The sequence below is a fragment of the Ovis aries genome, chromosome 13, assembly GCF_016772045.2.
Source record: "Ovis aries strain OAR_USU_Benz2616 breed Rambouillet chromosome 13, ARS-UI_Ramb_v3.0, whole genome shotgun sequence".
Lineage (NCBI taxonomy): Eukaryota > Metazoa > Chordata > Mammalia > Artiodactyla > Bovidae > Ovis > Ovis aries.
The window spans coordinates 65,304,284-65,319,897 of record NC_056066.1 but is presented as its reverse complement, the minus strand read 5'-3'; the positions used below and the strand labels follow the sequence as shown (position 1 = coordinate 65,319,897).

At 53.1% G+C, this 15,614-nt stretch overlaps 1 protein-coding gene across 36 annotated transcripts in view; it reads right to left on the bottom strand.

Moving 5' to 3' along the window:
• EPB41L1 (erythrocyte membrane protein band 4.1 like 1) overlaps positions 1 to 15,614 on the bottom strand; it is a 168,169-nt gene that overhangs the window by 26,094 nt on the left and 126,461 nt on the right. For 11 of the 36 annotated variants that reach the window (XM_042230098.2, XM_042230097.2, XM_042230096.2 and 8 more), the window contains 8 exons: positions 14,280 to 14,367; positions 13,606 to 13,758; positions 11,657 to 11,754; positions 11,025 to 11,200; positions 9,595 to 9,743; positions 8,684 to 8,719; positions 6,067 to 6,249; positions 2,876 to 2,980 (listed from right to left, as the gene is read on the bottom strand). In XM_042230098.2, the coding sequence (XP_042086032.1) occupies positions 2,876 to 2,980; positions 6,067 to 6,249; positions 8,684 to 8,719; positions 9,595 to 9,743; positions 11,025 to 11,200; positions 11,657 to 11,754; positions 13,606 to 13,758; positions 14,280 to 14,367 (988 nt within the window). The remainder of the gene's footprint in view (positions 1 to 2,875; positions 2,981 to 6,066; positions 6,250 to 8,683; positions 8,720 to 9,594; positions 9,744 to 11,024; positions 11,201 to 11,656; positions 11,755 to 13,605; positions 13,759 to 14,279; positions 14,368 to 15,614) is intronic. The other 25 variants (XM_060397766.1, XM_060397774.1, XM_060397768.1 and 22 more) reach the window with 7 other exon arrangements.

Sequence of the window (15,614 nt, the reverse complement as noted above, 5' to 3'; positions counted from 1 at the left end):
CTTGGCCAACTTACAGCCAACAGAATATGGGTCCAAACTGTAATCTAATGTCCAACTGAGGGGGAAGCACTGAGTTGAGTTTCACAGGCCACAGCCTGAAACCTTTCTGCAAGAGCTAATTGGAAGGAAAGAGATTAGAGTGAAAACTGCCACACGGCCAGATCTAGAGGTCAGTACCAGTCACCATAATGGTTTAAACAGTTTGAATTCTGTGGGGTTCATTCCCCAAAAAACAAATACCAAGGCCTATTCTTAGAAATGACTTTCCTGGTAGCTCAGATGGTAATCTGCGTCAAAGAGTAAGCCAGCGATAAAGGCAGGCCTAGAAACCAGTCTCTGACTCCACATCCTACGAAGAGCTCAATGGTAAGATGTGATGAAAGTTGCTCCCAACAACAGAAGGGGGCAAGTTTCCAGGAGCTTGGGCTCTGATGCAGGTGAGCATTTGGTGAGGAGTCTGTCAGACCCTAGAAGATCTGAAGCATTCTGAAGGATCAAGGGAGCATGGTCAACCTCTGACCTCCACTCCCCAGATCCACTTTAGCAAAATCCCCATGACTTTCAGGGAATCAAACTTCATGAAAAGAATGTCAACAGGAAAGAGAGAGACAAGGAAGCGGGAGGGTCCAGAGAAAGTCTGCATCGGTTTCTGAGATTTTCCTTCAGGTTGTTAAGCTTTCAGGACACCAGCACTTGAACCATCCCAGAGGGAAGAACTTTGAGAGCCTACAAAGCCTCCTTTCTGTATTTGAGAAGCAGGCAGCTTTAGCTGCTCCCATTTCAGCTTGTACTGACATCAACAGCTTGGCAATCAATGATAGCCAAAGATAGTCCATGAGACCCCTTCTGGAGCATCCCTGCCCCAAGTCTAACTGGAAACTAGTTTCTAGAAACCAGAAGCTTAGGAACTAGGTTGAATGGGGTGGGAGCTAGCACAGAACAGAAAGGTTCTGCAGGAAGAAAAAGGGAAACATGCCCTTATATTTAGTTACTATGTGCCAGGCAATGTCAGCCCTTTGGAGACAGTATTAAATTTAACCCAGATGGAGACCTGCCAGGCAGGTCCTGTTACCCTTATTTCAGATGGGGAAACTGAGGCTCCTAGAGGGAAGAGAAAACTCTGTTTCTAACAAGTAAACATCCTGAAGAGAAGAAAAGACTGCACAAAAAGAGGAAAGCTTTGGCCCTCTGACCGGATTCACCGGATAGCCTCCCTAGCCATTCTTTTTCACTGAGCCAGGGGACCTTTAGTGCCTGCTCAGAGTGCCCCCTGCTGTCAGATGGGGCCACTGCAACAAGACTGGCCCCGAGACAGAAGCAGGGAGCTGGGAGCTGGGAGCCAGGGCAGTTACGTTTCCACAAAAGCCCACCGGGAGAAAATCTCCAGCCAGGATTCTGCTGACTCCAGGCCCTTCAGGGTCCACCTGGAGCTCTAGGTCACATTTTGGGCCCTGCTCTTTACAAGAAATGCCCCCGCCCCAAGCAGGGGTCCAGGACAAGGAACCCTCTAGAAACCAAAGTAGAAGCTGCTGAATAAAGTGGGAATTGGGGGTGTAAAAGGGATGCTCAACTCTGAAGGGTCTTCCTGGAGGAGGATGCAAACCAATCTACAGGTGCCAGGGGGCAGAGCAGCTCGTGGGCAGGTGACTCGGAAGGGCAGGTGATAATTCAGTATGTAAACTTGCCAAAGGATGACTGAAGACAAAATGGGATGCTGTTAAGAATGGCGAGAGCCTCGCCTTGTAGAAGAGGCTGGACAGACATTTTGGGGATGCTGGTGAAGGATGCATGCTGTGCCTCAAACAAGGGCGTTAGGGCTTGGGTCCACTCACATCTCTGTGTTCCAAGACATGACTGCTTCCCTAACCTTGGGATGCTGTTGATTCCTGTCCAACTTCTCTCGAGTGTTCCTGGGTTTGTTTTTACTTTTACATTGAGGACTATTTGAGTGGAACTGTGAGTTATGTTTTACCATTTATGTAGCTGACTCACAGCTCTTTTACGGCTCCAGGACATTTCTAGCAGCTACAAAATTTTCCTCTGCGAGTATAGAATACTACATGCACCCACACACATTCTGCCAACAGAGAAGGGTTGGCTATCGGGGAGAAGGAAGTTTTGCCCAGATGATCAGTTGGTCATCCTTTCCAACCCTGTCAGTTTACGAAGTTCCAGTAGAGAGGGATGATGCAACCCCTCTGCCCTGGACCTGGATTCTGTCTGGCTTCCAGGCAGGGGCACAGGAAGTTCTGAGAGCTCTTGGCCTGCTGTCGTCCTGAGCACAGAAGTAATGCCCTCCTAGTTTAGAATACTTGCCTCAACAACATCCCTACAACCCCAAGGATGCTCTCTGGAGAAAGACACTCACTTCTTCCTGCCTGGAGACCCTGACAGACCCAAGCTCCAAGTGGAGTTTAGAGTAGGTGGAGGCAGGGGATGGATGACTAACAAGCCACTGCTAGACTTCACTCAGGCCTCTGAGCAGAGACAAGACCTCAGGGCAAAAGCAGTTAGGTGCCACAACCCCTGATCCTAAGCCTAGCAGTCAGAGTCTGCCTCCAGGTCACCTGCCTCAGTGGGGCTGGAGAGGTCATTTCTGCCTGCCCTTTTTAAGCCAAAGGGGACTCAGACTATTCTGTCTCCCTTGAATGCTTTCAGTCCTGTCCTTCCTGAGAAACCACGATGAGGGATGGGCTGGCCCTTTATGGATCCCTGGGAAGGGGGACACTAACTTGTCACAGCATGTGGATAACATGGGGTACCCACTGTTCCCACCTGCAGGACAGACCCTGGTCCAACCCCCTCAACCCAGAGAAAGGGCTTTCTTAAGACCATGAAGGTGGTTCTGGGTGGGCAGGGAGGTGATGACAGTAACCTCAGGCGACGCTGCGAGGCTTTTCTGAGTGAACACTTCCAAGCCTATGGCCGTCCCAGGCTCAGGTGCCAAGTCCTGCTGAGAGGTGTCCGGGGTCCTCTGGGACTGCAGGGGAGGCCCAGGGCCGGAGGAGAGGGAAAGAGGGAGGAAGGGAAGGAGAGACAGAGAGGGAGAGAGAAAAAGCAGGAGAGACACACACACAGAGTCCGTGAATAGCCCAGCTTTGTAAACCCTGCATCCTTAGGTCAGGAAGGAGCCATGTGGGGACTGCGGGGTGAGATGGAAAGGAACCATCCCTTGGAGCCATTCAAGGGAGGGAGGCCCATGGTCAGCTGCCAGCCAGCACCAGACCTCGGGCCTTTCCTCATCACCTGCCACTCTCATCCAAGAGGTCTGGAGTCCTGTTACTCGGACTCTGAGTCCAAGTCTTCCCTGGGTATCTTTGGTGGAGGCAATGGTTCAATCCTGCAGTCTGGGTTTCAGCCCCTTTAAAAAAAAAATTATCTTTGGAACTTACTCTATAGCACATGGAACTCTGCTCCATGTTTTGTGGCAGCCTGAATGGGAGGGGAGTTTGGGGGAAGAATGGATAGATGTATATGTATGGCTGAGTCCCTTCACTGTTCACCTTAAGTTATCACAACACTGTTAATTGGCTATACTGTAATACAAAACAGAAAGCTTTTTTTTTTTAAGTTATCTTTGGAACAAAAACCTGGCTTTGGCAGGTGGGAACTCTATAGTATGGGGTCCCCATTTTGGTTTAAGTTCCTACCACTTTACCACTGGCCCAGATGGGGGCCCCAAAGTACATGAGGAGCTACTAGGAACTCTGAGTGACACCTGCAGGATAGACCCAGAAAGCCCACGTCTGGACCAGGGATCCTAGTTACTGTCAGCCAATGGCCCCATGACTGTCCAGCACTTTCCAGTTTATAAAGTGCTTTTTCATATCCATTAGGGCTTCCCTGTGGCTCAGCTGGTAAAAAATCCGCCTGCAATGCAGGAGACCTGGGTTCAGTCCCTGGGTTGGGAAGATCCTCTGGAGAAGGAAAAGGCTACCCACTCCAGTATTCTGGCCTGGAGAATTCCATGGACAGTCCATGGGGTCGCAAACAGTTGGACATGACTGAGCAACTTTCACTTTATATCCATTATTTCATTCAAACTTCCCAGCAATGCTGTGGAGTGGCAATTTTGGTGCCCTTTTAGATGGTCTGACTAGGCAGTGAGACTCAGAGAGGTGATGTCACCGGCCCAAGGACCCAGTCCAGTCCTGGGCTACAGCTCCTCCCATTTCCCAAATTTCCAAGGGCCTCTAAATGCCAGTGAGAGCTGTAAGCCAGTTAAATTGTCCATCGCTCCAAGGTTAGCTCCTGGACCAGACAAGGCACTATGCTTCTTACAGGGGCGGCGGGGCGGTGGGAGGTAGAACAGACTCCACCTTCTAGTAAGATGCACCTTCTAGCAGTTCCAGCTGTCACCAGCAGGTGGGGCACCCACCCCCTCAGAGGCACCTCAACTCTCCAGAGCCCTGTTCTGGCCTCAGCCTTCCCTTCTCAGCTGGAGTCCGACCTTTCAGAAGGCTGTGCATCCACTTCACCCACTTCAGGACTGAACAGAGGCCACCAGGGACAAGAGTCTCTCAGGGAAGTTAGGAGAGGGGCGTGTAACCGGATCACCAGATCAGCCCCAGAGCCCCATGCAGGGTCTGCAGCATCCTTGATGGTGCCGGTGGGGACCACAGAAGCGCTCAGGGGGTGAAGACAGGCACCCTCCTCCAGACCTAAAGGCCTCCAGAGCATCCGTGACTTTGTGAATCACCAGCCAGGGGGCTCCTACAGCAGCCTCACTGGATGAGGCCCTCCGTCACCCCGCGTGTCAAGGCCACGGGAGTACTGATTCAATCAAAGGCTCGCTTATTAGATCACAGCTGCATCACCGACTTTCAAACCATTAAAGGGCAGCACACGCACAACTGACTCTGTCCTGGTCTTCATGTGATTTGGTCTTGCTCCCAGGCAGCTGTGATTTAATAGCGAATGCAATGGCCTGGGTCACAAGAAAATCAGATTCCGGCTCCTCTTCTAGCAGCTATGACACTGATTAAGTCCAAGGCCTTCCCCTTTCTGATTTTCTGTGCCCCGTGTGTAAAATGATGACCTTGGACCAAGTAGGTTTCCAGGGTCTTTCGAAAGGATTCTGATTTGAAATTAACTTTCTGTCCCAAGGCTCTCCAGATGAAAGAAGTAACTCACACTGAGCATCTAGGTCCTCTCCTGCAAGCCGATCCCTCCCTGCTTTGTCTCATTGGCTGCTCACAACTGTCCTAGGAACTAGGGACTTTTATTATCTCTACTTAATGCAGGTTCAGAGAGGTTAAGTAGCAAGCCCAGAGTCAGCCAGCTAGCAGGCAGCAGAGCCACTGAATAAACCCAGGCACTCTAAGTCTAGACCTCAGATGGGTTTGAGATCAGTGAGCAGCAGCACTAGAGGGAAAACACCTGCATGTCAACAGGGGGAAAGAGTGCCCAGATGTAGCAGTGCTAAAAATAACGGTTTGGGATTATAAATACAGGAATTCTCAAGAGCCTACCTTTCTCTTTTCTCATTGAAAAAACACCCCGTGCTTTCCACTTTGACAGGCGGGTCAAGTGGGACCTTTTCCTGGAGCATCAGGAACAGCTCTGACTTTCCTAGAGGACCTGGTCCCCTCTGGTGGGCTCTGAGGATCCTCCCAGGAAGGAACACTGCCCCCACCACCTAGCCGTGTTTTCACCACAGGCTTAAAAAGGTGCAGTTACTGGACAGAGCAACCAGGATTCTTAAAACTTAGGATATGTGTGAGGATCTCCTTGTTTAAAATGCTGATTCCAGGGTTCTAACACCAAATATTCTGATTCAGTAGGTCCAATGTGGGGCCCCAGAACCTGCATTTCTAACCAGCACCCCTTCCCCATTATATTCTGGCTGATGGAAGGGAAATACTCCCAGCTACAGTGAGTCTTTAGAACATTTCAAGGTGGTCCCTGAGGCCCAAGAGTCCAAGACAGAGTAAATTTGTCTTCCTTGGCTTAACCCGCTGTCCCATTCCCATCACCACCTTATGCAGCAGTGGGGTGTGGAGGGGAGTGATAAGTCAGGACATGGCAACCTTCCCCACCAGCTGAGGGGCTCAGGGTGAGACCTACCTCATTGACCTTCTCAGGAGTGCCCTTGGGGGAGGGGGAGGCGGGCGAGGAGGGCAGACGGCGTTCCCGCTCCCAGTCTCGATCCCGGTGGATCAGTTTGCTGTTGGGTTCCTTCAAGGTCCTTTTCAGCTCATTGATGCTGGCCTGGTGCTTCAGCAAGACGTCCTCTGGCTTGTCTAAGAACTAGGGGTGCACGGAGAGGACAGTCAGCTGTCAGAGGAACAGCTCCAAGAGGAGGACGCAAGGCGTGGGTGAAGATGGTGAAGATGGTAATGGTCCCCATCACCGCCCTCCATCAGCAAAGTCGGTCCCATCCATGGCCCCGCCTTACCCTTACAGCACTCCATAGCCAAGCAGAGCAAGGATGATAAGCCCCAGCAGGTGCACAAACCACCCAAGATTTTAAACAGAAGAGCAAAGAGCACTCAGGATCAGACAGAAGGACAAAAAGCACTCAAGATCAAGAAGAGGAGACGTCTGGCCAAGTACCACCTTTTCTTCTCCCTGGACTGGCTCCTGGCCTCGGAGCACCTAAGTCAACTCAAATCCCATGGGTCTGGGTAAAGTTCCGTTTAGTTTCATAAGGTGCGCCTTTCCTCTGGCTACTAAAGCCACAGTGAGAATTCACCAACTCTGTTCACTGGGCTGCTCTGGTCATTCCCTGGATCCTGGTCCCCACTGCTGGCCAAGCCTTGGACCACTGTGTTTAAGCAGGATTCTCAGTCTAGGCCCCTCTTAGCCCAGTGTGTGTCACTGCTCAGGCCCTGTAGGACCCTTCTAAAGCCAAGGACATCCAGGAAAAAGCATCCTGCTTCCAAGCCAGGGACTGGGGAGAGATGACGTTCAGCATTCTCTGCTGTGAGCTACTACCTTCCCTGACCACCCAGGATCTCCCAGATACCTTGTGGGCACCCACTCCTCAAGAGCAGACAGCGTGAGACACAGCCAGATGGAGAAACCAGGGCTCTGTGAGGTGTTCAGGAAGACTACCATTAGAAACCAGGAAGAAGGGAGGTAAGTCCCAAGGCTGGGCACAGGAACCGAGCCTGGTATAGCTGGAGTCAGAGGTGTGTCCTTATTAAACTGTCAGGTCAGAGCTCTGGCCAGTACAGCATGAGGCAGTAATCTTCCCTGAGTTCAAGTAAGGACCAGCCTTTGCAGAGAAGCTGGAAGTGGTCTGCCCACTTCTGGAGGCAGGGCAGGTGGGCTGGAAGCCCATGGACCCTTATCTGCAAAGCTGTTTGAGGATTCAGGACAAGAAACAGACAATCTCAGCTCATGATAAAGTTGCATCATCGGTTCTGGAACAACTGCCTGGGAGGCAAGTTCGCCCTTGGACAAGGCTAGACGCTTGCCCTGGGCTTATGTCTGACATCCAAGGATCCACTAGGACTGACTCTGAAGTCACTTCAGGAAGGAAACCAATGCCACGGAGGCTCTGCTTCCCCTCCAGACATCTGTCTGTACCTCCTGCACCCCTTCCTGAGCAAAGCTGCCCCAGGACGACATCTGTCTGAGCAATCAAATCTGAGAGAGCATGCACAGAATGGCAGGCTTGGGCTGCCATGAACCCAAGACGTGGCTGGTGACCTTCCATCCAGAAGCAGCTGCCCTGGCCCTATGCGCACGTGGTGCTCCCCCAGGCTGGAGGGAGCGGTGGATCCCCGAAGGCTAAGGGCCTGGGGGAAACCTAATCTGAATGCCCTGCTGTGCAGACAGGGGGCTGGGGCCTGAGACAACTTTCCCAAGACTCTCAAAGAGTCAGTGGCAGAACTGGGGCTGAAACCCAGATCTCGGGACCCCAAAAGCCAGACCCTTCTGATGCTCCAGCCTCTGGCCTTTCCCTCAGCAGCCCAAGAACAGACCCACTTCTCTGGCAGTTAAGTTTCAAAGGGAGAGTTGGAGACTATGTGAAAGAAAGGAGACGTGGTTAACACAGGAGGAGTAAGTTGAGAGAATCAAAAAATGGGAGGAGGAAGAGAAGGGGAGGAGGAGGAGGGGGGGGGAGCTTTCCCGGTGGAGCTGGAGCAGGGAGGGTCCCACCAGGGTGACAGGAGGAGCGCCAGGGGTCTGAGAAGACAGATGTGCTCTGAGGCTCCACCCCCCCATACCCCACCCCCCACATCCGGTTGCCAATAGATACAAAAAGCAGTTTGAGGTGGGATGCCATAGACACTGATGAGGTGGAGGCATGACGAGACAGTGGTGGAGGAAGCGGAGTCTAAGGAAGGGTTTGGGACAGGGGGTGAGGGAAATAGGGGTGGAGATGAGCTCAATAAAATCATGGAATCATGGATCACAAGAATGGGGGTGGCGACACAGTGGGGATGGTCAGCAGGTGGGAAGCAAGCATGGGGTAGAGAGGCAGAGCATGAAGCTGGGGGAGGGAGGGGTAGGGAGAGAGGGGAGCATGGCTGGTTGGTGGGTGGGGGCGTGGAGTCTATCCATGAGCTTAAGACAGGGAGGGAGTGATGGTGGGTGGCCTCGGGTGATAGAGAGAGATGGCCAGGAGTGGACAAGAAGCTGAGATGTGAGCCGGGATATGAGCCTGGGATGGACGGCGGTGGCCAATGATGAATGGCTGGGTGGGTGGGGACAGGCAGCCCCTGCGCAGTACCTCCTGCTTGTGTCTCGGCGTGGTTTCCTGCTCCGGCTAGCGGGACATGGGAGGAGGAAAAGGAACCAGCAGGATCAGTAGAGCAAATGGCTTAGAGACAACCGCGACCGCCCTGGTCTAGCAGGTAGCCCGGAGCACTGTGGGATGCTGGCTGGGCCGCCAGCAGGGCAGTGAGATCGTCAGAAGGTGCAGGAAGCAGGGAGCCCAAGAAGGCGAAGAAGGGGGGTGGGAGGACCAGAGGCAAAGCGGGCAGTCGCACTCAGCCGATGGGACATAGGGGTTCTGGGAAGTCACGCTTCTTGCAGGCAGTGTGTGTTCAGGGGCCTGTGTCCCCGAGGTGCGTGATGGAAACACACTACACCCGTGTGCACACGTGCCTGTGTGTGCATGCAGGCTGTCTGCACGTCTGGGTGCATAACCCTATGGGCGAGAGGGGTACGCAACTATGAGTGAACGCGTGTGAGTCTGAGGCTATGTGGGCCTGCGTGAGCGTGTGCACAGGTTGGTGGGAGACGGGGGTGGCAGCAGGAGGTGTCACACTTGAACCTCACCCCTGTGGTCTGCAGGGACACCCCATCATGGGTGGAAGAAGGCTGTGCAGACCCAGATCAGAGGCAAAGGGGCAAATCAGGAGTGAGCAAGAGGAGGCCAGAGTCCACCAAGGGGCAGAGTGCCCCTCTGGGACAGCAGGGCCAAAGGAGGGGAAGGGTACAGGGGCAGCACATGCCACCCCCACCTGGCAATTCCAGGGACGGAGCATGGCCCAAGGGCAAGGCCCTATCCATGGCGTACCGCACAGCAAAGGTGCTTGGCCACAGCGGGGGTACCTGAAGGCCAAGGCTGAGCCTAGACCCAGGATCAGCCTCTTGACCCTCTAGGTCAGAGGAAACAAGAAAGCCAGCCTCTTGTACCTTTAGCTCCTTGATCTTGGTGGGGGTCTTGACCTCCCCCTCCTCAGCCTCGGACCGCCGCCCTCCAGACTCGCCGTCCTCCTCCCGCTTGTCGCCGTCTGGTCCTGCATCGTGGTTCTCACTGACGGAGGCTGGGCGAGAGAACTCTGCTGAAGTGGGCAGAGATGGCCGGCAGCTGTGTGAGTCGTCTCCCAGGCGCAGGGACCGGGAGCCAGCCCACCACCTGCCCAGCCACGCCTGGAGTAGAGCAGACACTCAAACAGCCCCAGCACCCTGCGGATAAGGAGCCAGTGCCCCGAGGAGTGAGTGGGCCTTCCCAGGTCACGTGGATGGTGCCTGAGTGGCCTCCAGCCCCAGCTCCTTTCCTGACTCTGTCGCACTAAAGCCTGGGTTCAAATCTCAGCTCCATCTCTTCTTGGCTGTGTGACCTTGGGTAAACTGCACAACCTCTCCGGGCCTCAGTTGCCTCATCCACAAACAGTAGCTAATTCTGACAACTGAGAGGCGGAACAAATAAACTGACGTGTCTAAGAGAAGTGGCTAGCACTGAGTAAGCCAATTCAATCAATGTTGGCTCACGAATGTTATTGTTTTGGGGGACTTCCCTGGTTTAGGCTCTGTGCTTCCAAAGCAGGGGAACTCAGATCTGCTTAACTCCCAATGCCCCATAGGGCTCCTGAATCTCTCCTAAAAACTTGTGTGCATATCCTGGGACAGTCCTGGGCCCTAAGGGGTGTTGATTTAGTAGGATCAGGTCAAGGTCTGAGATTCCTCAAGTTCACAAGCTTACAGCTGGTTCTGGTGCTACATTTTGAGAAACCCTGGTCTGCTTCATACAAGGGCAACTGAGCTGCCTCCAGTCCCAGGTCCTTTCCTGATTCCACACCTTTAGAACCTCGGTTCAAATCACAAATCCATCTCTTGTTGGCTGTGTGACCTTGGATAAATCACACAACCTCTCTGGGCCTCAATACAGGTAATTCTCATTGACAGTAAGGGCCTTTATCAACTCAACAGAAATGGGGGCAGTGGAGCGTGCCCTGTGGTTAGATGTCCAGAGCCCAGTGGAACCAAAGAAATGATTGGGAATAACTCTGCCTCCGGTAGGACATCACCAGCTCCTCACTGCAGTTACATTCCTCACCATTCCAGTATGGTGACAAGCTGTGAACAGCTCAGCTTCTTAGGAAGGGGGCCCAGAAAACCATATGGTGAACCTGGGACCCCAAAAGGCCACAGCTCAGGGAAGTTGTGGGAAGCCCAGAGAATTGGCAGTGCCACATTCCAGCAGGAGGGGAACCCAGAGGCTAAACTAACTCACAGAGAGGCACTGGGTGCAGGAGTGTTCCTGGGCCTCCAGGCCTGGCGCAAATCGAGTGTGATGTACCCTCCACACACCCCTGTCCCCCAACCTCCAGTGCGGGGCATACCTCCATCAAGGCTGCGGGACATGGTGTACCGTTTGCTAGAGGAACGTTCAAAAAAGGGCGCGGGCCGGTCGATGAGGGCGCTGGCCTGGCGCGTCTGTGCCTGGGTCCTCCCGCTATACCGGAACTTGGAGCCCATCACCAGGAAGCCTTTGGGTGGGGGCTCAGGGGACACGAGCCTGCAGGGGAGGGGTGGAAGGGTGGAGGTAAGGAGGGAGGACCAGACCTGCAATGCCAGACCCAAGGCTGGACCACAGCTGGCCTTCCATCCCGCTGTCCCACCAGCTGTCCCACAACTCTTGCCGTTCAATCGCTCAGTCATGTCTGACTCTGTGACGCCATGGACAGCAGCACGCCAGGCTTCCCTGTCCTTCCCCATCTCTGGAGTTTGTTCAAACTCATGTCCACTGAGTTGATGATACCATCCAACCGTCTCATCCTCTGTCTCCCCCTTCTCCTCCTACAACTCTAAGTGGTCCAGAAGGGGAGAGGCTTGGGGAAAGAGGAGGAGGAGGAGGGTTTTCCTAGAGTCCCTACTGGCTCCTTCTACGGACAGAACACAGACACGACCCACATCCCCTCACACGGCCTCTAACTCAGCCCCAGCTACCCACCCCGCCCGGGTGCAGGCTCACCGGAAGAACGTGTGGTGCTCGATGCAGACCTTCCACAGTCTCTTGGCTGACCGGTGATTCGGGAGCTTAAAGCCAATCGTGCTCTCAAACTGCTCGTACTGCAAAACCAGGGAGGGCGGGTCAGAAGGAGGGCCTAGGCCCACTCCCGCCGCCAGTGCAGGCTTTCTGCACCTCTTCTCAGGCCTGTATGACTCTGCCCTGGTTACTTATTTATATAAATATATATATAAATGATATATGTATATATCATTTATTCATTCATTTAATCAATCAGGTGGGTTAAGCCCTTACTCTGTGACAGGTCCAGGGCTAAGCGGCAGACACCATGGTGACCAAACAGGAGATTCTCAGGGGTTGGGGGAGGGCAGGGGGATCGATAATAACTGAGTCCACAAGCTCATCTCGGACACTGATAAGGGCACAAAGGGAATGGACACAGGTGTGGGATGTGACAAAGAATGGCTGGGCAGGCCGGGGGTCAGGCGCTACTTTACAAGGGGTGATCAGGGACCTCCCTGATGGTCCAGTGGCCAAGACCCTGTGTTCCATACGCAGGGGGCCCAGATTTGATCCCTAGTCAGGGAACTAGATCCCACACGTGGTAACTAAAAGTTTCCACATGTTGCTGTGCAGAACAAAGATCCCACATGCCACAGCTAAGACCCGGTGCAGCCAAATCAGTACATAAATAGAAAGAAAGAAAGGGTTATCAGGGAATACTTTCTACACAGGGGATCTTGGAGCAGAGAGCTGGAGGATGGGAAAGGAACCAAAGCTCTGTGAGAAAGAGGGGCAGAGGATCTCAGGAAGAGGGAACATCAGATGCAAAGGGCTCGGACAGGTGAGAGTTTGCTTACTTAAGGATCTCAGAGAGGCCCCAAGCGGCTGGAGTGCCACAGGTGTGGGGCGGCAGGGCAGAGACATGTGCGAGAGGCAGGTGGGCAGAAGAGTCAGGACTTGAGTCCAAGAGCCAAGAGAGCCCTCGAAAGGTTCAAGTGAGGAGTGGGAGTGGGGTGGGTTTGTCCTGATCTGCTGGAAGGGACTCTTGAGCAGCTGTGAGGGAAAAGGCCTACAGTGACTGTGGAGGCCGGGGGACCAGTGGGAAGGAGAGGAGAGGGGTGGAGGGGAGAGGTGGTGGCCAGGGCAGTGGACAGGGGGCCAGAGGCAGAAGGGCTCGCCCTAATTCTAGAGGTAGAACAAAGTGGAGTTTGTGATGCACGGGATGTTTGCATGTGTGTATAATCATGTGCATGCGTGTGTACCTTCATACGTGTACACGCTCGAGCACCACATGTAAGCAAAACACGGGAACATGGACATGGTGCTGCTGTTATCTTAGTTGCTAAGTTGTGTCTGACTGTTTGAGACCCTATATGGACTGTAGCCCCACCAGGCTCCTCTGTCCATGGTATTTCCCAGGTAAGAATACTGGAGTGGGTTGCCATTTCCTTCTTCAAAGGATCTTCCCGACCCAGGGACTGAACCCGCATCTCCTGCATTGGCAGGTGAGTTTTTAGCCACTGAGCCACTAGGGAAGCGCAGATATGGGCATACATTCATTGATCTGTGTAACCTAAGTATATGTGGTTATCTTTTCATTATTAATTTTTGGCCGCACATGGCATATGGGATCTTATTTCCCTGACTAGGGATTGAACCCACGGGCCTTGCATTGGAAGTGCATTGTTTTAACCACTGGACCACCAGGGAAGTCCCTATGTGGCTGTCTTTATAGGTACACTATTGTATGTGTGTGTGCGTGTACGTGTGCACATGCAGGCACACACTGAAAGTGTAATGTCTATGTAGAGAGCCCCAGCAAAAGAGGGCCCTCTCCTCACCCAGCACCTCCATCTATGTCCCAGGAAGGAAAAATCCAAGGTCTAGCTGCCAGGGTCCCACCATTTTAGTTGATCCCAGGGAAGAAGGGATTCCCTAGGCAGGCTCACCTCCCCGGGCCGGATCTTGATGTAGAAGTTACTCCTCTTGTAGGAGATCTTGAGAATTTTGGGCCAAGCGAAGCGGTTGATCCTCAGCCGGTCCCGGTAGATGAGCAGGCCGTTGGCACAGACTCCTAACATGATGTCGATGCCCTCCGAGTCCTGTGTGGGAGGGCCCGTGCAAGGACGGTCTGGGTCCAAGCCTGAGGACAGCCTGCCACTCACCCCACAACCCCTCTCCGGGCTTGCCTGTAACGAGCCCTCAGGAGCAGGGTTTGAGCATCCACGGGGAGTCGCCTGATGCATCCCTCACAGCGCCATCAGTTCATTCATTTTGCCGTTGACTCACCACTCACTTGTTCCATCACTTTCCACCAATCGCTCACTCACTCATTCACCCAGCACACATTTAGTGGTGCCTAGGCTAGATCATACGCTGTGCGCTCAGGATACAGAAGTGAGTTCAGACCCATGCCTTTCCCGCATGACGCTCTCAGTCTAGTGGCAGCACAGACAGGCTCATGAATAATAAGGACAATCGAGAGGGTCATGGGGAAGAAAATGGTTATGGGGCGTCAAGGAGTGAGAAACGAGGAAAGACGGGCACACCGAGCCCTCCGGAAGGCCCTGGTGGCTCCTCGGGGGCACCCCCAGGCCCGGGGAACCCCGGCCCCCAGCCGTACCTTAGCATGGTGCAGGTCCACTCCATACATAGACAGCTTCTTGGCATTCTCTAGGAAGTGGATTTCTGCTTCTCCTGGGGTCATGCCCCTAAGGGAAAGAAAGTGATCAATGATGGCCATGGGAAAGGCCTGGGCCCAAGTCCCGCCAGCTGAAGGTGGCTATGATCAGAACCTGGGATTCCAGAAAGAAAATTTTCTGGAGCACAGTGCAGCTGGGCCTTCCCGGTCTCTCCCCTCTGCTCTCAGTGCCAGATGGTGTGCCCCTAGCCCCCTGCTTCAGCCCACTGAACTCTCATCTCTTGCCAAAGCTCAGGGCCAGTCCTCAGGGCCCTCCTGGAAGCATTCAAGGGCTCAGCTGGGAGTCTGGAGTTTTGCCTCATTCTGCCATTGGGTTAAGCGTGAACCATAAATTCTGTTTCTTCACGACAATGAAACCACTGTGACTGACACTGATCATTATAATCACCCAGGGGCTCCTGAATTATTACCCACATCAGCTATTTTTCTCAGAAGCCATTTAATCTTCCTTGAAGAACAGGTGCACATTCTAATCTCTGAAAAAAGGAGTTATGTAATTCACCACGTTCCTTCTTGGCTTTGGCTGCCAGGAAACTGCACGCTCTGCACTTAGCCACGGCTAACATTTGTTGAGTACTATGAGCTGGTTACCAGTCCTAGCACTTAACATGTATTAACTCATGTGAATCCTCATAACACGTCTACAAGATAGATATCACTATTCTCACTTGATAGATGAGGAAACTGTGGCATAGACAGCTTGAATAACTTGCCTAAGGGCATACAGTTATTAAGTAGCAAAGTCAGAATTTGAATCCAGACAATGTGGCTCCGTGGTTGTATTCCCAACCACTTTTTTCCATCCGTCTTGTATCCTCAGTTTTCTGTGTTCCGTCTACCTTGGGGAGCTGCTGCTTGGATGCCTAGACACTAGAGGTCAGTCTGCTTTAAGTCAAAAGAGCTGTTAAAGCTGAAGTGCTGGGGACTTCGGCTGGTCCAGTGGCTAAGGCTCCATGCTCCCAAGGCAGGGGGCCTGAGTTCAATCCCTGGTTGGAAACTAGATCTTACATGTCTCAACTAAGGGGCTTCCTGGGTGGTGCTAGTGGTAAAGAACCTGCTTGCCAACACAGGAGACATAAAAGACACTGGTTGGATTCGGAAAGATCCCCTGGAGGAGGGCCTGGCAACCCACTCTGTATCCTTGTCTGGAAAATCTCATGGACAGGGGAGCCTGGCGGGCTAAGTCCATGGGGTTGCAAAGAGTCGGACATGACTGAGTGATTAACACTTTCGTATCATTTATCACACTGGGTTCCC